The 22,894-nt window shown below is 38.2% G+C and overlaps 1 protein-coding gene across 6 annotated transcripts in view; it reads right to left on the bottom strand.

Annotated features, from left to right (window-relative positions):
• Positions 1–22,894, bottom strand: part of SYTL3 (synaptotagmin like 3) — a 36,370-nt gene that overhangs the window by 8,963 nt on the left and 4,513 nt on the right. For 5 of the 6 annotated variants that reach the window (XM_080587050.1, XM_080587047.1, XM_080587051.1 and 2 more), the window contains exons 2-10: positions 22,164–22,729; positions 20,548–20,763; positions 17,706–17,770; positions 15,016–15,067; positions 13,582–13,648; positions 12,516–12,588; positions 9,018–9,142; positions 4,184–4,327; positions 1,223–1,401 (exon numbers count right to left, since the gene is read on the bottom strand). In XM_080587050.1, coding sequence (XP_080443176.1) covers positions 1,223–1,401; positions 4,184–4,327; positions 9,018–9,142; positions 12,516–12,588; positions 13,582–13,648; positions 15,016–15,067; positions 17,706–17,770; positions 20,548–20,763; positions 22,164–22,273 — 1,031 coding nt within the window. In that variant the 5' untranslated portion in view covers positions 22,274–22,729. Of the gene's footprint in view, positions 1–1,222; positions 1,402–4,183; positions 4,328–9,017; positions 9,143–12,515; positions 12,589–13,581; positions 13,649–15,015; positions 15,068–15,229; positions 15,303–17,705; positions 17,771–20,547; positions 20,764–22,163; positions 22,730–22,894 lie in introns of those variants that run through there. The other variant, XM_080587052.1, reaches the window with a different exon arrangement.

The raw sequence follows: 22,894 nt of genomic DNA, 5'->3' as shown, positions 1-22,894 counted from the left end.
TACTTTTTAAAATATTCAGGTAGTAGAATTTTTAGCCTCTTAAACTGATCTGGGGTGACAGAGTAACAAGTAGACAGTCAGACCTCAAACCAGTCAAACAATTCAACACATTTTAAACATCACTTAGAAGTTTGTTTTCTGTCAAGTGCTCTGAGTGCACTGACTGTACTTTTTTCTGTTGGTTCGGGAACCAACAGAAATACATAAATATATACCAACAGAGAACATAATGTCCAGTACACAGCTCTTCCCACATCACCTTTCAGACTTCCTGCAACTGATTGCCCAAATTTATTACCAGGGGACTTAAAGAACCTTGACCCACCCCAAAACACTCCCAAACTATTCCACTTCGTAAGCTGCTGTTCCAGCGAGGCTTTTTTTAACACAAAGCTCATCTTTATGACCTTACTCTGCAAGATATTCAAAGCCACATTCCTTCCGGGGGAAGGTGATTGCAACTCTGCAATTTCCAGTGTGGTCACTCAAGTGCTCAAACACCACATGACAGCAGGGGTAGAATACATTGTTAGGTATTCTGCTTGGTGATTTTCCGCAAATGATTGCTGCACGGTCAGAGAGGATCAATTAGTAATAAACAAACAAACAAACCACCAAGGCTTAACTGCCCAACCAATCATTTCTGTGACCTATTTTATCCACAGAAGTAGGTACTTCTTCCTCTTGTGATATGTAATTATTAACCAACTTTAGATTTTAAAACGTGTTGCAGTATCTGAAATTTCCATTCTTATTACAGATGAGGAAGATGGAAGCACAGAAGTAGTATGGCAATCACCCAGTAACCCACAATGAGTCAGTGGATGAATTAGCAACATGACTCACATTTCAATTTTCCATCTCATGGTTTAGCCACGTGTATATTAATTTTGCAGGCACAACTTAAGAGCTAGAATCTAAACAGTTGCTCTCAAGATCCAAAGTTGCTCATCAGCAACACAGATAACCAACTGCCTGCTCACAGGCAGGGGAACAGACAAGTAAGAGCAGAAAATGGTCGGAACAGAAATCAAAAAGTGCTGGTATGAAACCTGTTTGCCTTGCAGTGTGTAGCTGTAAAAAGTGCAGATATATACACTGGATGTTCTGAGTGCGCTAACATGGCATACCATCATATATCAATCCATTTCTATATTTATGTATCTTAAAACCAAAATATTTTGCTTATTATTTCTTTTCTCTTTCTCTACAAAATACTTACGGATTACATTTTTTCTTCTTCTCTTCTCCATAAGCCAGATTCTTGCATCCCTTGATGCAAATTTCTAAGATGCGAGCCTTGAAGATGTATCTTATGGCAAACTCTATTTCTCCTGTGATGTCAGCTTTGCCGAAGTTGCCAGATTCAGTGCAAGTGCTGTTAAGACTATACAAACTCCCCTAAGAAAAAACAAATGTTTGAGAAAAGTAGCTTCAGATCTAATAGGACAAAACATTTATTTCCCTCAAATGCCAGTATCTTTAGTGCCATGACTGCACAGCTGTTGTAAGTCATGAGGTTTTTATGTTAACTTTATAAAATCATTCTATTGCTTCCGTAACAACCCTGAAAATTATAACTAATTGCATTTCTACTGCTTTACCTTTTCAGCAAACTCTCTGAGCTAACAAAGTGCTTTCTTAGATAACTTCTAGATCTAAAAATTGTCTCCCAATAAATTGCTTTGTGGCTTCCCATCAGAAAAATGAGTAAAGTGTTTGACATGAAGAAAGTACTGTCTCCCAATGATGGTTTCAGAAAAGGCTCTGAAATCTAGGAACGTATGAAATACAGAACTAGACTGCTGTTAATAGTGATGCTCATAGCACCACTGCTGAGATGCCAGGTTCTATTAGGTATTAATGGTAACAAAAGCAGCATTGCACAGCCAGCAAATACGCTACGAGATCACCCAATTCCATGTAAAATGACAGATTCCATACTGTTCAGGAAAAATTAACATACAAAGATATCCAGCTGTCATAAGTTAGTGCATTGAGAAGGTGTTTCCTGGCTCACCTCAGCCACTTTTTTCTCTTTTCATCTACTTACTTTCACCTACAGGGCAAAGGTTTAGATGCTCTCCATCCGGTTATATATAAACAGTATTTGTTTCTAGCATTTACAGAAGCCATGAAACTGAAATGAATGAAGAGACTATGGTCTTTTCTGTGGCCCAGCACAGGCACCTAACTTGCTAGTGCTATCTAGCCATCTTCACTGTAACAAATTATCAGCTCATTCAAAATAGCTTGGTCTCCATTCATTTATAATAGTACTCTAAGGTAGGCTGTAGAATTTTTTTTACATATCATATGTCATGAAGACGCAGTTGCTGTTGGGATTAATCTCACAACAATATCATCCGAGATTGTTAAGATATCTGCGTTAGATCACTCCTCTGTCTGAAAGAAAAAAAACCAAAACAGCCCACACAGGACTGGTTAACCAAGGAGTTCTGCTTGCACAACCCAGCAGCTAAAAGTGCAGAGTAGTGTTTATAAGATCATATCTATTTCCCATGCAGATGCTCTTGCCAATGCTGCAGATGTGCAGCTTGCCAAATACTCACATTAAAATTCACATGAACAGCTTCCTTAAATTAAAGAAGCTATCTAGGCTATCTTATAAGCTCTAAGCAACGTAGAAACCTGATGAAAGAAGGGTCAGAGTGCTTATTAAGGAAGTCACAAGTAGTGTTAGGGCTGTTTTGACCTGCTGCTTGTTGCATGTAATCTTGCTCCCTCTACAAGATGTGTATCAGTGTAATCTATCTCCCTTGCAGGGAGATCGCCCTTTGTTCAGTTCTGCTCTTTCACTCCCTGACAAAGAACATTTTTATTCATCTGACAAAAAAAAAATTCTTCAAAAATCCTTTGTGACAAAGGAATGCAAATAGACCTTTTTGTTATCTCATATGTCTTAACAGAAGTTCTGCAGAAGCGCTCCAAATTTTTTTTGCACAGAACCTCTTATTTATTCATAGAAACTGAAGAGTTATTTTGATTACTGATGTTAGGACTGAAAACAATACATACATCTCCCACCTGATCAGAAATTAAATATGTTCAATGTAGAAATCACTCTTGCTTCAGCGAACAGGGATTTAGCAATGACTTTATGTATTGTACTCCTGCTGGCATGACTGGAAGCAACGGCATCTTATGTTTTGGAAGACATATTTTCATGAAGTGGTCATCGATATCAAACACCCATAAAGAGAAGTTTAATGGAACTTGACCTTCCCCCCTCTATAAGACAGTAGAAAATATTTCACTTTTAAGAGTGGATTGTCTACAGTAAAGTTCAAATTTTTGCCAGTAGAATCACAAATGTCATCCAAAATAGTTATTCATTTGTCTGTGCAACATCTCAGACTCCACAGCACAGTAAACTGTGAGAGCACCAAAGGCCTTGTGTGTGTTTTCACTCCTCTGCAAAGTGAGCAGTCTGGTTAATTTTGATTCCCTAAAAGCCATTTTATTTCCTTTCTTTACAATATCAGTCGTGGATTCCTTGGCCACTTCACCCTGCTTAACCTCATCACTAAAACGTAGAAATTATCTTCCACAGTTAATCATAGAGACTTTAAAGCATGTACTGAATTCATTTACAGTTGGCTTCCTTCTCTGTCATTTGCAGTATTCAAAATGTCATCCATCAGGGGAGGTTTCAGTGACATCCTCTGAGCCTATGAACTGCTCCCCTGACTTCTGTAACTCTTTGCTTCCTCTTCATTCACTGACATGCTGACATTTGAATTTCCACTGACATTTGCATTACCACAGCCCTTGCAGAATAACAAAATCCCTCTGTTAAATGATGTTTTAAGAAAAAAAGCCAGCTACTAATCTAGAAAGAAACACATTCAGGATCCCAACAGTAATACAGAACTGAAAGAATGTTAGTTGAACTAGCCAAATTCAGAGGAACCAGACACATCAATTATTCATTATTAATGGATACATCCATTTATCAACTATCTATTATTAATTTGATTTGGCTTATGCTGTAAAAAGCTCACATTGCTTCCACAAGGATTATGCCAAAAGCAGTCAGCCTTTTATCAGAGAGAAACTCAAGTAAAATCCCTATTTCATTTTGTAACACAATCCAAAATACTAGCTTTTATATTTGTCCTCATTTAGTACCTATTCTGTTGTGCTTCACACTTCAACTTACATGCTTCCTGCCATCACAGAAAACTGCATCACTTGTGGGACTGGTTGTTATGTCGTCTTCTTGCTTGCAACTCCTTTTGGTAAGGATTTCATTATCATTTTGGGCCCCAGTGATGAGCTGTTGAAGACTGGGTGTACTTTTTATCTGTAAGAGATTCAGCGATTAATTTTGTTTTGTTTAAGAAAGAAACTCCGATTCCTTCAGCAATGCTGTCACAAGAAAGTTCAGTAAATAGCTACAACTCACTCTGATCAATGTCATGCAGGTGGCACACTTTCAAAGAAAATATAGTAACTTAAACTTTGATTTACAACATTCTCATGCCAGCTAGTAGTACATTCATTATATTGATAACTTTCTAAAATCAACACTCGACCACCTAAGCTATGGATCACTGCTACCACAGTAACTGCTACCAACAGTCTACTAACAACACACCAAATGTAGCAATACACCAATAAAATGCCTTATTAATCTTTAACAAAACAGTAATTTTACAAATAAATAAATAAATAAACTTCTGATGTTTTCTTGACTTTGCTTTAAGTTCATTCACTTTCCCAATCTTCCCACGAAAGCCTTGATAACTTGTTGAAAATTGTATAGTAGCAGAACTTGAGATTTACCTTCAGCTACCTCTGTTATCATTCTATGAACCCTGTTGTTACTGAAGTGCCAAAAGACTGACATACATGGCTGGAGATATGCTGAAAATGGGTTTGGGGTCATTCTGATACATCATTACCCCTGTATGATACGATCTATGAAAAGTATGTTCACAGTTCAGTGGGTAGGAAAAGAGTGAGGTGAGAAGTTTTACAGAGTGAGGATCTAAGAGAATAATTGTATAACAAGGATTACCCAAAAGACTAGAAAGACTACAGTGTGACTGAATCAACAAAGGGAACAGAACTTATTTGCATCAGAAATAGATAACAAACATTTAACAGACCTAGGAACCTCTTCTGCACCATCAGCAGAAAGCACTAAAGAATGAGTACAGCAGAAAAGATAATATATTGAGATTACTTCTGAAAAAAAAAAACCAAAAACAAAAAACACAGGATGTGGAAAACCGAAAGCAGTGTGCTGTTATTATAGTACACAGAAGTTGTTATGTGTAATAACTGCCCTACCTTAAAAATAGATGTAAGAATTCATTTAGTTCCCTTTTGAAAAGGAAACAGACAGAAAAAAAAATGTGTTCAGGATATAGACTTAAAAAGAAAACCCCAAAACATAATATTTCTCAGTAGAGAAATTTTCTTCTCACTTTTAAAAATCTGAAACACCACCAATTTCACTTCCTAACCAAAACAAAGTGCTACACACTGAATTTTAGCTTCTATACTTGGTTCAGAAAGACTTCTCGATTTTGTTAAACAGAAAATAAGTGACTGACAATGCGACATGAATACCAGCACTAAAGTTAGCATCAGGTCATAAGCAAGACTCCCACCAAGCCCAATTCATTAGCATTATCTGCAACAGTATGAATCCACTGTCACAGGAGCAGTAACCCACAGGTACTGACACACCACAAAATGCTTCCAAAGCTTGCACATTTCTGCTTGTTCCCCCAGCGAGGTAGGTATAATTGCACCTAATTTAAGTCTCTCTAATGAACGTAAAGAGTCTGATAGTGAGAGACCCTAGAAAACACTACTTAATTAACTTCCTAAATTCAGACTTTACAGGGGTTAGTAGTTCTTGCTGTTGATTTTTTTTTCCCCACTATTACTGAATTTAAACATAATCTCTTTCAACTTTAACCTGAAGGAATCAAGCTCAGACTTTCCATATGACAAATATGGAAAACTTACTTGAGAAACGGATCTTGCTCTTGAGACTGAAGTGGTGCCCCAGTCTTATATCCTGCACATTCAAAATGGCAGTTACAGCTATTGTTTCCCAGTCATTTCTAGGAGAAACATGCATACTTTCTAGGGGAAAAAATATTGTTTCAATTCATTCTCTGAAAATGAAAGTAAGTACTATCTGTGGTGTAAATCACAACCAATAAGATTTCTACATTATATTTTGTTCTAAATTTGAGTAATTAATTTTCAAAGGTGTTTCATAATTTAAAACATTTTTTTTTCTCTAGTTTTAGTTCTAGCATGATGAAAACATAGTTCTAGGAATGACGTAAATATCTGCCCTTGTTAAATGAAAAGGGCAACTGGAAGAAATACGAATGGAAGAATAATGCAATATTGCTATTGACAGGGATTAATAATTTTTAAAGTTGCAGCAAAGATACAGAAAGCCATCATGTAAGTGCAGGGACAGGCAAGTAAAGTTTCCTTCAATATGAAAACACCTAAATAGCAAAAATGATATTCACAAGAAAAAAAAAGACCAACAGTAATTCTAGCAAAACTAAAGTTCTAGTTTAGATATAGTCTAACTGGCTTGAATGAAACAAAAGGTCCCTGAATCATAGAAATAGAGCTCTGACAACACAAAGAACATTGAAATCTAACTTTCAAAACCTGTAATGCAAAGGGTGGACATAAATCGAGCCCTAAACCTTTAAATAGGCAATTAAAATCTGACACAATTTTTTTTTTTAATCGCCTACATACATTTTCCAACCCAAAGAATCCTTCTATCTTTTAAAAATGACAGGCTGCCTTTGATCATCATGCAATGAAACAGTTAGAAATCCATATTATCTACAAATAATGTTTTATAATCTGATGTTTTTCAATGCATTAATAGAGCAGTGCTCTGCCAGTGGAATAGTAGATAAAGTAACAGTAATGAGTATAGTTTGCCACAATGAAAACACCACTTGTGTAGTTAACGTTGCTAATTTTGTGTGTAATTGCATGCATAACTACCAGAATTAATTTCCAAGAGTTTGCAGACATTGCTGGGCCAATCCAAATCACTAGCTCATGCTATCTGACATCCTGTCTGTTCCATTTATCAATACATAACATTTTGGAGGAGAGTAAAACGTGTGCACTAAGGTAGCTGTGAGTAATATCTGCCATGAGGTCTGGCCCCAAGCGAAAGCCCTTCTTAAATTCAGCCACTTGGCAGACTGCATTTACCTCATGAAGTTGAGCAAGGCAATTCAGTAAGTATGCACAATGTGGAAAACTGAGTATAGAGAAAGTTCAGTCATTTGAGAGGTGAAAGCATTCAAAACAAATGTTTCAGTGTAGCTTTAAAGCAGATATATAACATTGTACTCATCCTTGCCTACCTTATGAAAAGACCGTATTTTTCACAAACTTCTCAAGCAACTTCTCACAGTATCTTTCTGGACAAAATGTCCAGCACACAGCTACACAAGTACATACATACAATGGGTGAACAGATGGCTGATGGGTTGGTTGGGCTCAAAGCCTTATAGTAAATGGGGTTACATCAGGCTGGCGGCCAGTTACTAGTGGAGTTCCCTGGGGCTCCATTTTGGGGCCAGTTCTCCTCAATGCTTTTATAAATGATCTGGACTGAGGATCTGAATGCACACGAAGTAAGTTTGCAGATGATACTAAATTAGGAGGAGCTATTGACTCCCTCGAGGGAACAGAGGCCTTGCAGAGCAATCTTGACAAATGAGAGGGTTGGGCAATCACCAACCACGTGAAGTTTAACAAGGGCAAGTGCCGGATTCTGCACAGGGGATGACGCAACCCTGGAATATATGTAGAGACAAGGGGACAAAAAGCTAGAGAGCATACCCCCAGAAAGAGAGCTGGGGGTTCTGGTTGACAGCAATATGAACCAGCAGTGTGCCCTGGCAGCCATGCAGTGTGCCCATGGCAATGCCACGGCATTGCTAGCTGGTCAAGGGAAAGGATTATCCCACTCTGCTCCGCACTGGTGTGGCCTCACCTCAAGTACTGTGTGTAGGTTTGGGCACCACAACATAATGACATAAAACTACTAGAGCACATCAAAAGAATGGCTACCAAGATATATGAGAAGCAGCTAAAGTCACTTGGATCGTTCGGCCTAGAGAAGAGGAGACTGAGGGGAGGCCTCATGATGGCCTACAGCTTCCTCACGATCTCCTCTCTGGAGACACTGACAGGACCCCAGGGAACAGTGTGGAGCTGCAACAGGGACAGTTTCAGGCTGGGTGTTAGGAAAGGGTTCTTCACCAAGAGGGTGGTCAGGCACTGGAACAGGCTCCCCAGGGCAGTGGTCAGGGCATGGAGCCTGATGGAGTTCAAGAAGTGTCTGGACAATTCTGAGACATAGGGTCTGATTTTTGGGTGGTCCTGTGTGCAGCCAGGAGTTGGACTCAATGATCCTTGTGGGTCCCTTCCAACTCTCGATATTCTATGATTCTGTGAAGACACTGAAAGCTAGAGACTGTAACCAGAAAGGAAAATGGAAGTTGCCCAACAACAAGCAGCAGTCACTATTTAATCCTTGCCAAAAAAAAGTGCTTAGTGAGTGTCAGGATGGGTTTTGGATGGCCATAGCTTAGTTCTGTTCAGCAGCAAGAAGAGCAGGAGAACAAGAGACAGAGAACCTCCCCACAGCCTAATGATCACATAGAGCAGATGTCAGCCAGCACCAACACACAGTCTGTGAGCACCTGAGAGCAAAGCAATCCATCCCCTCCCTCCCCATGTCAGGGTCTTTGTAAAATCTCGGTCTAATACTTCAGCTCTGGGCTGAGATCAAGTGTGGAGACTCAGTCAAAAACCATGTCAAGAATCAGAGTTCTCGACAGTTAGTGAACATCAGCTAAGCCCAGCTCATAAATAAAAGTAAAATCCCACTGTGTAAATCATGATTCTTATAAATATATTCCATTCCTGAAACAGCCCTTAGAGTTAGAGATCGTGTATAACAATTTGGATACCCTGCTTGTAATGTTGATGGCAGTGTCAGACTGGCTCCTCCTTTGCTTCCTTCTTTCCGCATTCTGCCCATAATCTGTTGTTAGGAGACTTCTGTCAGCCATATCGTTCTGGGACTTAGAGATTTCTGAAGAGAATACAAAGAGAGAAGTAGCAATAACAAACATTGCAAGCAAATCTGTAGATTTATAGGCAAATAATGCATCTTTCAAACTTTCATCCTACAGTTTCAGTATTCATCTCCTAAGAGTAAGAAAGAGGGGAAGGCAAGTACTTGTCCCAGTTTGTATAATTATATTTTGCTTACCTAAATTGTTGTTCTAACTGGAAATTATAGTCTTTACTTCTTTTCTTTATAGCTACTGTAAGGAATTATTTTATGCTATCAAATACAGTTTTTTCGCAGAAATAGCTTCTACAGTCTTTATATATAGTTTGATTTGAAAAGCAGTTTGGATTGGTTCAGGATAAATGCAAGATCGTTATAACAACATATAGTGACAATACAGTGGAAATTAGAAAGACTATATTGGAAAATATTTAGAAATTAATCCAAAACATGGACAAAAGTAGAGATATTATGTACTCTGGTCCCAAACCACACATAATTTTAAGAACAGAAGTAGCCCTCATCGACTTCAATTAACATTAGTTATACAGATAAGCTTATGTCCACCCTTAAGTATGTAATTGAATTAGCACTTTGCTAATATCTAGTATATTGTCAAATAAATCTATAGGACAATTGGACATTTAGTGCATCGCTTTTTGTTTCTTACTCCTTAGGGTACAGTCAGAACTTCATTTAAAGGGAAGGGCAGCATTCATTCATGATTTCTGGGGTTGAAAACCAGTAGGCTTAGCAGCAGACACTTTGTTGTAAATCCTACAGTCTCTCATGAAGAATTAATAACTTTTAAGTGGTACACAAAATAGCTATCACATGTTTAATTCATTCAGAAGAAATAAATATTTCTCCCATAACATAAATCTCTGTGGAGGAACCTCAGACAGTAGACAATACGTCATTATTTGGTACTTAAAAACAATGGCACTCTTAAGTGTGATTTTTAAAGCCACTTTGGGTTAGTTTTGTTCTTAGCAGCAATCAATTGTCAGATGTTTACTGTACTCTGTGTGCACCATTAAGGCATCACATGACATATTCATAGGCAAGCTCAATTAAGTCATCTCTCACTGTAAATGAAACCAGATTTTTAAAATACACAGTGAAATCAGAGACCATAAAAGAGACTGGAGTGAGATATCTAATGGAGTAAACATAATTTGAGTAGTTTAACAAAAGCTTCCCTCATACTCTCTTAAAACAAACAAGTTACAAAACAGATTATAGTGAGGGGAAAAAAAAAAGGCATATTCATTTTTTAGAACTATTCCTCCCTCCTTCAGCACCTCTGCACAGATAGTTAGTATAATGGGCACTATCACTAGTTCCAAGAGCAATTTTGCACTGCAAATAAAACTACAACCAGCAACTCCTTTCACATCCCCCCAAATAGTAACCATTGGATTATAATCTCCCGTTGCTGCCAAACTGTGCCAGAACAGGAGGTAATACCATCAAAAACAGACTGTACAACAGAGGCATTGTGCTGCACATGCTAATCCTTTGTTCCTGCTGCTCTCAGACATGCACACACACTGGCTGCAGCGATAGAATCAGAGTCAGGTTCAGAACGAGGTTCTCCACATTTATTTACTGCAATACCCGAGAGCCGGGTGTATTAAATACCTCTGCAAACCAGGACATTTTTATCGAGATAAGATATAGGGCACTAAGTTTAGACACTTGTGACTGAAAGCATTTATCATCACAGTACCAGGTTTTGTTAAGAGACCACATTGTCTGAAAAAGCTGTTTTCTTTGGTCAAGGAACCTAAGCCTTTCTCTCTAAAGGACCTTCTATACCTTTTAATTATTGACTTCAGTGATTGTAGCAGCCTGTTATTTTCTCACAAATTAAAAGGTTCTTATCCTAACCGAGGATGACAGCAATTGAGTGGGGTTTCACATACAGATGAGCTGACCTAACAACTTGCTGCCGTACCCCTCTGCAACCACTGCTTTGTGCTCCCTGGCTCCTGGCCACATGGCCCAGCACCCACTATTGTGCAGGCTCCAACATATAAACCCTACCTTCAGCCTATTTAACTCAATAAAGCAGCAGAAAACTACCCATTTGTTTGGTCTGCTCTTTTAATTAGCTAAATTAGCTTCCAGAGAGGTCTAGAAACACTGGTGCTAATTCAGGTTAAGCAATGGCAGCATGAGACCAGAAACATGACAGAGGAAAGATGTGGGGGGAGTAGGACCTTCCTTTTACTATTAAAGTCGCTTGCTGCAGTCCTGATGGGGTCTGGACTGCAGTCCAGTAACTGCAGGTTATGACCAGGCTGCAAACTAACAGAAAGCAGAGGAAATTAATTTGCATCCAACTCTGTGCTGCTTCAGCTATGCAATTCCAGTAACGAAGTATCCTATGGCACCCTGCACCACACTTCTGTTCAGGGGAGGCAGATATTATGTCTCTGCATATCTTTAATATTTGTTCACATATACGCAACATTAAATTTGTGTAGTTAATAGGACTGATGGAAGAAGTCAGAGGAAACTGTGATTAAGGGCTAAGAAAAGAGTTAGGGGGAAACACTAAAGCCATATTTATTCAGGTCTAGTCTTATATTTGGGGTTGTCTAAGATGAAGCTAGTAAGAAAATGCTAAGGTTGGTTCAAATGCATGCAAATCTGCAAGCTCCTGTAATCTTCATAAAGCTCAGAGGTAGTTTTCCTCTGGTCATTGATGCCTTCAATCTCTTCTTCACACAGACAGGCTGTCCCCAGTGTAGTAAGCCTTAGAGGTACATACACAGCCTGCAGCCTAAAGAACAGCAGGCAGCAAAAGCGAATGGAAGGAACCAAAAGTATCAGAATGAACAAAGAGTTAGGACTGGCAGGTTCTTAAAAGTGCACACTGAAACAAAAAAAAAAAAAGGGAAAAAAAATACCACTAGACAGACTGAGAAAGAAGACCTCTTGAAAAATGCTAGAGAAATAAAATGTTAAACTCTACTTCCATTACACGATAGGTTCACTCACGGGATCAGTTGAGTTCAGTTAAACAGTTAACATGAAGATCACCACAGGAGAAGGTAGGTATTACTCTGTAGTAACTTGAGTTAAATACACTGCATCTGAACATCCAGTAAACTTTAAAATAACATTATGCAGTCTTTTTACATCTTTACAAGAAAGGCATTTTTGGTTGGTAACATCAGCTTATTAAATAAACAGCAGAATACTAAAGGAGAATTAGACTTACTGTATTATTTTTCTGCTTGGCTCAGTCTTGGCATTAGTCATTTCAGCCATTAGTCAATACCCTTTGTTTATAACTATCTTACGGACATCAATCTGGCCCAAAAAAATGAAGCATTTGACTAAGTTATCCTAGGATGACAAAGTAGTGAAATCTACTTACTTTTTATATGCGTTGTGAGAGACAAGAACAAGTTTTCCACAGATTTATTAAAACTTTTGGACTGACTGAGATCCTGCAAATGAGAGTCCATGAGTAAGAAAACATAATATTTGCTGTTTTAAAGTTTCCATGGTCACATAACAAGCAAATGGTAAGTCTGCCCTATTATCCTGTCCACTAGCAACTGTTACGCAAAAGCTTTAACACAAACCATCAAAATCACTTTTTTTTACTCTCAGCAATCAAAGTAACACATAATAATGATCGCTTTATCAGTAACTGCTGAATATCGTAGGATCACAACATCACCCAGGCTGGAGGGAAGCCCAAAAGGTCTAAATCCAGCCTCCCAGTTGCAGCAGGCTCAGCTGTGAGCTCAGACCAGGTTGCTCAGTGCTCTCTCCTGTTGGGCCTTGAAACTCTCCAGGCAGAGATTATAGAGACCACATAGCATCTCTGGGCAACCTGATCTGCTGCCTAACCATCCTCAGGGCGAGGAAGGGATTCCTGGATTATGGTCTGAACCTCTCTTATTTCAACTTGTGCCTGTTGTGTCCCCTCCCGCCATGAACAGTTGGGAAGAGCCCAGCTCTGTCATCTTGCTGACCCCCCCATAAATGCTAAAGAGGTAAGATCCACTAAAGCCATCTTTGCTCCAGGTTGAAGAAGCCCCAGTCCAAGAGCTTTTCCTTACAGAAGTGCTTGAACCCCACCCTTCTTGGTGCCTCTCTACTAAACGTGCTCCCAGTTCATCAATATCTTTCCTATTCTATAGTGAGGAACCCAAAACCAGAGGCAGTACTCTAGATGCAAGTGCCAAGTAGAAGGGGTTAATCACTTCCCTCAACAACTGAAAACTAATTGAAAACATGTCTCATGAGACTCCAACCTACTACCAATACAGCATTAAAAAAAGTGACAGAAGCAGAAGACAGTTTTTATATTGCAATATGATGTTAGAGCAGCTGTTGCCGTTTACTGCATTTCTGCAGACAGTATTTTCATTTGATGGCCCTCTAAGAGGTGCACAAATACGTACTTATATTTCACACTTATGTACATTTACCTTCGCGTTACTTCCTGCAGAGGATTCAGTGAAAGGAGGTGGAGTTGGAGGCACAACAGAAATTTTACTAGAAATGTAAGAGACAACAAACAGTGCAAAAATCAATATATTATGCTAATACATGGATAAATGAGCCAAATACATGCACAGTACCTTTATTATCTGTCTCTCCTGAAATATGAGGATCTGGGTTAAGATCTTGTGTCTTTAAGAGCTGCAGCTCAGGCTTACTGCCTGTGCTTGTAAGAATTAAGATTGCCTTTCTATCTTCTCTAGGCAGAATTATTAACTTACAACAGTGAGAAAGATCTAATTCAGGACAGACTTTGTTTGGCAGCACTACAATTTGTGTCCCAAGTGCTGAAACACAACCCATGTGTAACGTGCCCCATTTCTGTTTCAGAGATATTGTCAGAAAACATCTATCTTTATTTACAATACTGTAAAGACCCTTCCTTGCCTGGGCCCAGGGCTGTCAGAGCCCTTTTACAGCATTCCAGCCATTTCATCTGTTGTAAATAGCCCTGGTCTTTTAAAGAAAAAAAAAAAATCTGACTACAGTCTGTTATCACAGAACAATCACAGACCCTAAAGGCAGCCAGTAAAGTTTGATTTGCTTTTACTTTTACTGTATCTAGGTAAAAGCAAGGCCTTATGCAGCCCAGTTTAGGATCTTATCTATCTGTCTACAAGTGTCTATCTTATGCAGCTATGCTTTGCCAGATAATTATCAGAAAATTGTTGCCATCTTTGTATCTTTTTTTTTTTTAAAGGAATAGGTTTTCTTTTATACAACTTAGTTTAAGTAGACTGTTATTGCATTATATATCACTGGTAATATCTTAAGCATAGTTATGCTTAGGCCTCAAACCTTCAAAATATTTATTCAGTATAAAGTGGATTTTTTACTTGTATTAAATTTTGGTAAACAGATGCATCTTCCTGCATACAGAGTTTCTTGTCTCATATTTACTCTGAAACTACTGATTCAGCAAAACCTGCCATTGAGCAAATATAAATACTATTATACATAATAATTGCTATACCTAATAATTATTATACCTGATAATTTTCACCTCTCATCATTTGAATGTAATGTGTAAATTTGAATGATACTGATGAAAATAGGTAAACAGAAAATATAAGGAGATATAACAAAAATACTGCACATTCCTTCATTTCAAATAAATACGAAACTACTACTCTAAAAATAGTACTCTCTTCCATGCTTGAGATCCTTTCTATGTGTTGCCAAGAGATAACAGTGTCAATTTTTCTATGCTTTTTTTAATCTGTACTCAAAAGGTAATGAAATTTATTTTTTATAATCAAAAAATACAAACTCTTGACTGGTTTATAACATACAACGTATTGCCTATATGAAGTCTCAGTGTTCTAGGACCTTTTGTCCTTTTATCCTTTTATGAGTCTTACCTCAGTTTCTGATAAGATTTCAGGAGCTTTGCACCAGCTGTTTCATGTCTGCCTGTGAAGGAGGGGGGGGAAAAAAGGTCACTTTGCAACAACAGCAGTTACCAATGCCTGCCTGCACAGCACTTCTTAAAATCAGTGCCTTTTCAGGAACTCCCCTGTATTTACAGAAGTTCATGCACATGCAAATCAGGAGTGAAATCAATCCCCATCTCACATATCAATATATATGCCAGGCAACACACACGTCTCTCCTGCAACCCAAATTCTGTCATGATTTCACCTTCCCCTTTTTCAGGGGGCACATTCAGCCTAGCTCTTCACAAACCCTGAGGACGATCACGTAGGGATGCTAATAGGCCTACTTCTTCAGGTTGCTAAGTGCCCTCGGCCTCCTGAGGGCTAGGAAGCAGGTAGTGCATGGAAATGCAATTAAACCATAAAATTCAAACACTATGGAAAGCTTGAAAATATGGTGCAAGAGTAGTCACGTTGTAATTTCTTGCTTCTTATGAAAAATTCTTTCTTTTTTATCTACTAGAGAACTAAACAGCTGTGGTGATGGACTAGCTCACAAACACAGACAAAAACCCTTTGCTAAGGCTGTCCCTGTGGGGAAACAGCAACCATGCCACATTCCTCAGGTGAGCAGCCACATGATGTAAAGAACAGCAAGGAGCGAGCGCTCCATCAGGCACAAACAATGAAGGCTCATGAAAATGTAGCTTGTTCCTGAGTAATCACAAACAGAAAGAAGGGCCAAATGCATGCAACAAACAGCCAGCTGGAGTGGTTTTAATCACTAATCATTCCTAATAATAACAATACAGACAGCAGCACGAGACCCATGCTTTGCTGGAGACATCATTAATTATATTACTTACATAGAAGTAGCATATCCTGGTGGTGGTAGAAACAATAATCAACTTACTGAAGTTACAAATTTCAAACATAACTCCAGAGTTAATGCTCTATTATTAATATGTAATATTTGATATCTTGAGCTACTGTAGCATTAAATGATTTCTTAGATTTTTAACTTACTAGTCAGTAAAGGCAATCTACTACTTTTATGAGAATACAATTTTTAGATAGAAGCTACAGAAAATTAATAAAAAGCACACACACGTAACATTTTTTGACTCTGCAACATGAGAAAACTTCACTGCAACATGTACTGTTTCAGTTTAACTTAGTTTGCAGTGAATACATCGCTTGTGTTATATTATTAAACCAGAAGAGGGCACTGCCTCTCCAGGCTTGAGGGATACATAACTAAGATGAATGCTGTTTGAAAGTTTTCAATTTTTTAACTCCTTTAACTACATCAGTTGGTCTAATCAAAGGAACCAAACAAAACATATTTCTCCCTACAGGCTTACCTTCTGTATATCCTTAGAACTTTGTGACTTCAACAACATTACTATTAGACTAACTAAGCAAAATGCTTCAAAGTACCCACAAAGCTTTGATAATGCAAGGTGAGAACTTTTTCACTGGAAAGAGGGACACTCAGTGCCTTGCAATATCAGGTTCAATATCTGAGAACAACATATCATTTTCTAGTAACAGTTAGAGAATGTTAAAATTACCAGCTTTAGACTCTCTAAGAAGAATATGAGAAAAAATTATTAACAATGGTTATGGAATACAACTGCACTTTAAAAGATTGGTCAACTAATACATTAAAATCAGAAATTGTCTTAGCTAGAATGGAAATAAGTGATTTATTTATTTATTTCTAAATGAATTGTTCAGCAGAAACTGCAATTCAGTTTTTTAATATGTTAGTCGCTACCTTTGGCAAATAACTACTACTCAAGATTTGCCTGATTACATTCTTCCATTTATAAACTTCTTCTTATTTAAGTCTCCCAAGACATATTTAAGGTCCAGTGCTTTCCTTTTTACCAGCTATTCTTAAATTTAGGTAAGATACAGATATTGCAAGTGAAATTGTAATATTAAGGTACAGTCGTGTACAAAAGAGAAATAGCTGCCTATCTGAAGTGGAGCTTTAACAGAAAGATAAAGGAAATCCTCTCCAACTCATTAGTCACTGCAGGTGAAAAATGAAGACTAACAGCTCCTTGATTTGTGAATCACATTCCCATAGGGCAATCCATCCACATCCTCTATAATTTCTTTTAGTGCTTTGTATTTTTAATTGCACTGAAAAGACTGAACAGAAGGCAAATGCACAGCTGGCTGAATGTAAAGAAACAGTAGGTGTTTAGCTTTCTGTTGATTTACAACTATGCATGTTTCTCTATTCCACTCCATCATTTCTTTAAGCTTTGAAACTTTTTGAGCGAAAACAACCTAAGTTTTAACTTTGACAAACAATGAATGCAAGATCATTTCCGTCCTGCACATATATTTTGACATTTCCATACTTATTTCACGTGTCATTGAATTTCTTAGTAGCCTTACATGTTCATTTATCCAAATCGATATGGCCAATAATTTTCTTATTCTGATTACTCACACAAAATAAATTATACTTTCAAATGCTTTCCGCTAGCTTGCATTTACGCTTCATTTATTGTACAGGCAGACAAGGCAAGATAACTTCTGAGAGGTCTCCCACCAAATGTATGAAACATGAAATATAGTAGTGGACTACATTCTGCGTTTCACTTAGATGAGGACTACAAAATGCACAACAGTTTATGGCCTGTTCCAGTGATTACCTTCGTCTGGATATTTCTTTGCTCTTTCCTCAAAAAACCATTCACCAGCCTTTACTTTCACATCTCTGAAAGACAAGCAAAAGATATTTGAATGAATAAAGTGCATTTCTTGAACTGTTTAGTAACCACTTAACCATCCAACAGTCCTTAGTCCTACCAGAAAACGAAGATTTCGTGACTGCTCACAACATTGACTGATCTTGCTGTGGGTTTGCAAACAAAGGGCTCCCTCCACTCTTCTCTTCTATTTTTTTTATTATTTTTTTTCCCTTGCTCCTCCTTTTTTTTGTGTGTGTGGGACTGCTCACGTAAAGCAACAAATTCTGCTCTAGGCGGAAATCTGAAACAAAATTCCTGGGCCTGCTGTTCCATACACCGCTTTTTTCTATGTTAAAACAGACAAACTATAGGATTCCTTTAGAAAATACGACATACCAGCTCCATTCACATTTACGCCTCCTCCAGGTGAAAGCACAGGCACTGTCAGTACATGAGGCTTTTTTAATTTTGTATTTTGTAAACACAACAAACACGTTTAAACAACTGGGTGGAAGCGTACACAGGGACAGGTGAATGATGGCTTTCCTATGAGATATTCAGCTACTCCTGAAACCTCTGACAGGCCACGTTCTGGCACCAGGAGGCCTCTCCAAAGGCCTCTCCCCTCTGGCATGGGCTTTCAGGCCAGTGCTGCCTGGCCTGCCCTTCCCTGCTGCCCCAAGCTGTCTGGGGACATGGCAGCACTCTCGGCACACAGAGCAGGAAGACGGCAACCTGCCTCTGCCCATCCACGGCACAGCTTCAGTCCTCTCGGCCCTGTGTCAGCATCACCCGACCCGGTGCTTTCTGTCAGCTCCATGAGGGACATGAATTTTGAAACTGCTGAAACCTCTCTATTGCTTTTTACCACTCAGTGTCAATTGGGTGAGAAATAAAGTCAGATGCCCCAAATAATTCAATGTGTGGGACTGCAATATTTGTCTGTAGGAGAGACTCTCAGCAGTGCTGCTGATGGTAGTGTTTTGTTCAGGATAAACAACTCTAGCGGTAACCAAGACTTAAAATTATGGTTGCTCAGGACCTGAAAATCAGCTCTTACATTTCTTAGTCACCCTATTTTTCCCTCACCAGAGTAAACAAAAGGTGCTGACTAGTAGTTACCACACTGCTGCATTTCCCAAGATTTGCAGCCCTCATGCAAAGCTAACTGAAGGCAAATGAAGAAGCGTGACCGAGTTTAATGGACTTTGCACTGGGACTAAGCAAGATCAAATGTAAATCCTGTACCATTTCTTTGCCATAATGTCTATTCCACTGAAGAATTCCTCTGCATCAGCAAGACAGAAAATACAACTTCCTCAAAGTCGGAATGTTTTTTAAAATCCATTTACATAATGCCTTCCTGTTTTCACCTTTAAATATTTGGACAAACTTATGAAATAACTAAGGGTTCACAGCACTATGACAAGGCAGCTTAATAACTAGCTGCTCTCTAGAGGAGATTTCCAAATGATCTGAAATTAATTTAAAAGAATAACAAGTGGAGGGAACAATCTAGACAGAAAGAAAGTTTACTTTTTAACCTTTCTTTTTAGTGCTTATAGCATGAGGTACAGATAGTATAATTTTTGATGTATAAATAAACAGATAAATAAATGATGTATAAACAGATGTATAAAGTTTGATACACACATCAAAATCTAGCAACTGCTTTGTACTAAATATAGGTGGGGCTAATTTGTCTATTTTATGTGTAAGCTGCAAAATAAACTGAGGATTCAGAGAGCTTCTTTTCAGTGATGGTTTACAGTCTCTTCTAAAGCGTAGAAAATTACTTCAATTTACTAGTAGAAATTCATTTAGCTTAAGACTGCTACTTTGCCTTAAAATTCCCAGGCATTATTTAAACGTCATTTTGGCATCTTAAGAGGGAATAAAGTAGTGCATTACTCTTGTGTTGGCATAAAGTAAAATTCCACCCAAATTCTCCCCCTTTATACACTGATTTATACCATCCAGCACAACCATTGACTCATTTTCAAGACTTGCTGTCTTTGTATACAGAATAATAAATATTTTTCATCAAAGGTGGAAAGATATCATCACCGATTGGTTTAACAAGACTCTGATTAATAGAAGGGACTATGATGGAGTGTTTTGATATGAAAATTGTACTAATACAGTAAAAGAAAGATTGCTTCCTGTTTCCAGGAAAACAAAACCAAGGTGACATAGTAAAGGAAAAAAAAAAACAACAAATTCAGCATAAACAAACTTGGATCTCTGTTCTGACCATATTTTAAAAGTTGCTGATAGTGTTATTAACATATTTTTTAAAATATATACAAAACATGACTTCACACTATTCATTAATCCAGGTTTCTCACCTCTGCAGTATGAAGCAAATAATAATAATGACTAAGAAATTGTCAAGCAATTGGCTATACTATGTAGAAAAACAGCACCTTCAACAACTAGCTTTGATGCATGTTAGATATTGACTCAGGAGCACGAGTGCCATCTAGAGTTCAGTTATTAAGACTGTTCTGTGTTTTGCAATTAACATCTTTGTAAAAGAGGTGACGCCACCTCTGGCCTACCCTGAAGTTCCATTTTGCTGAACACAGGAAGGGAAGTCCTGACTACACGAAGAGCAAGGCCAAATTCCTACCAATTTCTTTGCTGCCAGGACTTCATCCAACATTTTCATTCTACCAGAGGTTTTGGTTCATTAACTGTTTAAAGCAACAGATACACACACAAACTGCGTATCCAGCATTTAAACCAATGTAAACAAAATCAGCATAAACAAGAACTTATCAAAACCATTAACATTTCTTACCCATGAGCATAACAAACAGTGCATTTCCAAATGCAGGGGTTCAGGCAGACACGGCATTCAGAGCACACTCGATGACTACACCCGTTGCATACTGCACCTCTGTTCATCAACAACCCAAGGGATTTCTGACAGCGGGCACAAGATCTCTCCCGGTACTCATGGCTTACATTTCTTGCCCCTTTCCATCGAAGCTGCTGCAGCTGCATCTTCAATTTCCTAATCAGCCACGTAAAAATAAATAAAATAAGACAGAACAAAACAAGACCCATGTAGGTCACAAGCTAATGCCCTGTTTGCGCAATGTCACTACCCACTGGAACTATACCTTCAAGTTTGACCTTATTGTGGGCACTGTCTGAAGGCGTCTGCACACAGCATTTTTTGCACTATGGCTATATATGCAACCACAACTGTGCATGCAGAGTAATAGGCTAGCATAAGTGGGGTCCTGTTCACGTCAGTTGTGTACACTCAGGACAGAGCACCAAGATTATGTATGCAAGTGTTCATGTCATTCACATACAAAAATTGAGACTAAATTGTGGTCACTTTTGGTGATGTTTATTACCATATTTATCAAGATTATTTGATTAGAAGAATCAAATCTTCTATCAAATAATTGTAACAAACACATCACCTGAAGGTCAAATAAAAAATACATCTGACCAAAATATCTAAATCTTTCCATTTCATTAACCTTGCTTCCATGACAAGTACCAAGAGTCAAGATCTATGTTTTTGTTACTTACATCACCAACAGATGTCAGTGACTTTCTAACTAATTCAGATTTTGTTTATAACCCCTTACTTACTTTTCACAATCATTTTATAAGTCCAGTTATATATACACAAACATTTGCTGTAAACAACATTTAAGTTTCCACATTTAAGTACAACTACAAACTTCTAACTTAGCAATACAAATATCTTGTTTTATATGGGGATGCAATGTGACAAAGCAGTGCTCAAACTGCAAGGAAACCCTTACACAAGAGCTAATACAAAGCAAATAAAATGCTGAAGGATTATCCTTTATCCTTCACTACTGAGATACTTGTGTAGTGTGAAATAGTTAAATAAAATCCTTTTCCTAGACAACGTCACCTATTGACATCCTCTGAGAAAGCACAGTGCTCTTGCTTTCTGTCGAATAGGAGAAGGAACAGAGATGAATTTAGCACAATGAGGAGGTATCCAACAATTCTTAACTTCAGTCTTGGCACAACATAAGTTAAATAAGTCAGCCACAGATCTGAAAGTGTTCTTCATTATCAGGACTGTATAGGCATATGTAGGAGCACGATGAGGATGTCATAAAGCCCTCACTGAGGAAGAAATACAGGTAGCAACTGAACTTTCTACAAATCCTAGAACTAAAATTCATTAAGTAGATTATTCACAGAGCGGTATTTGACCATCTTTAATGCAGAGTAGTCAGTAGCATGGTAAATCCAAGAGGCTCTGGATAACCCCTCACTTTCCCAAAGAACAAAAACTTAGTATTAACGACAAATAAAAGAAGGAATACACCCGGAAGGACAGCAAAGAGGAAGAAAAGTACTCCTGAGGAAAAAAAAAAAGGATCAGAAATACATGAAAAGGGGAGTGTCAGATACCTTATTCTTTCTTCCTCTGTTTTTCTCACCATCTGGTCACGGTACAGGACTTCTAGAACAGCCTCTCGCTCCAATTCCTTAAGGAAGTTTAGATTAAATTCACAGGCCATTTTTGCCGAACTTCACTTATTTCGTTGACTCCTGACACACTGCTCTACTATATTCAAAATGATGGATACTACTTTAGAGAATATAATGTGGCTCTCGAGATCTGAGTGTTTATCAAGAGTCTGTCTTCTTCCTTGATTGGTGATATGTTTCACTGTGTCATACCCTCGAGGAAAAAAATAACTATGCCTGTCTTCACACAAGTGATCGTTTAAGCATCTCTGCTACCCAGGGAATATGAACAGTTACAAGGTCACAGCACTTGACTTTTTCATATCAAAGAACTTCTTGTTGTTCTTTTTTTTTTTTTTTTCTTCTTTTGCTGAGAGTGGTTCCAAAAGGGATGAGAGCATGCAGCAGGGTCCCAGGTACGGCTTTAACTATCACCAGGAGGCAGCATAAAGGATTTGGGGAAATGGTTTGCCTTACTTGGTCTTGTAGATTTGGAATTCCAGGATCTAGGGAAAAAAATAACACATCATTGTCCCTTCTCCTCACTTCTTCAAGACATTTCAAATAGCATTTGAGTAATACTTTCTGTAGACCACATTTTGCTATACTCAGTCCTTTCATACAGGAATTCAGACACGGGAGAGGTTTTAAGACAGTGCTGTTCTTTAGAG

This window comes from Anser brachyrhynchus (genome assembly GCF_964034855.1).
Source record: "Anser brachyrhynchus genome assembly, chromosome: 3".
NCBI lineage: Eukaryota > Metazoa > Chordata > Aves > Anseriformes > Anatidae > Anser > Anser brachyrhynchus.
This window is presented reverse-complemented; position numbering and strand designations above follow the sequence as displayed.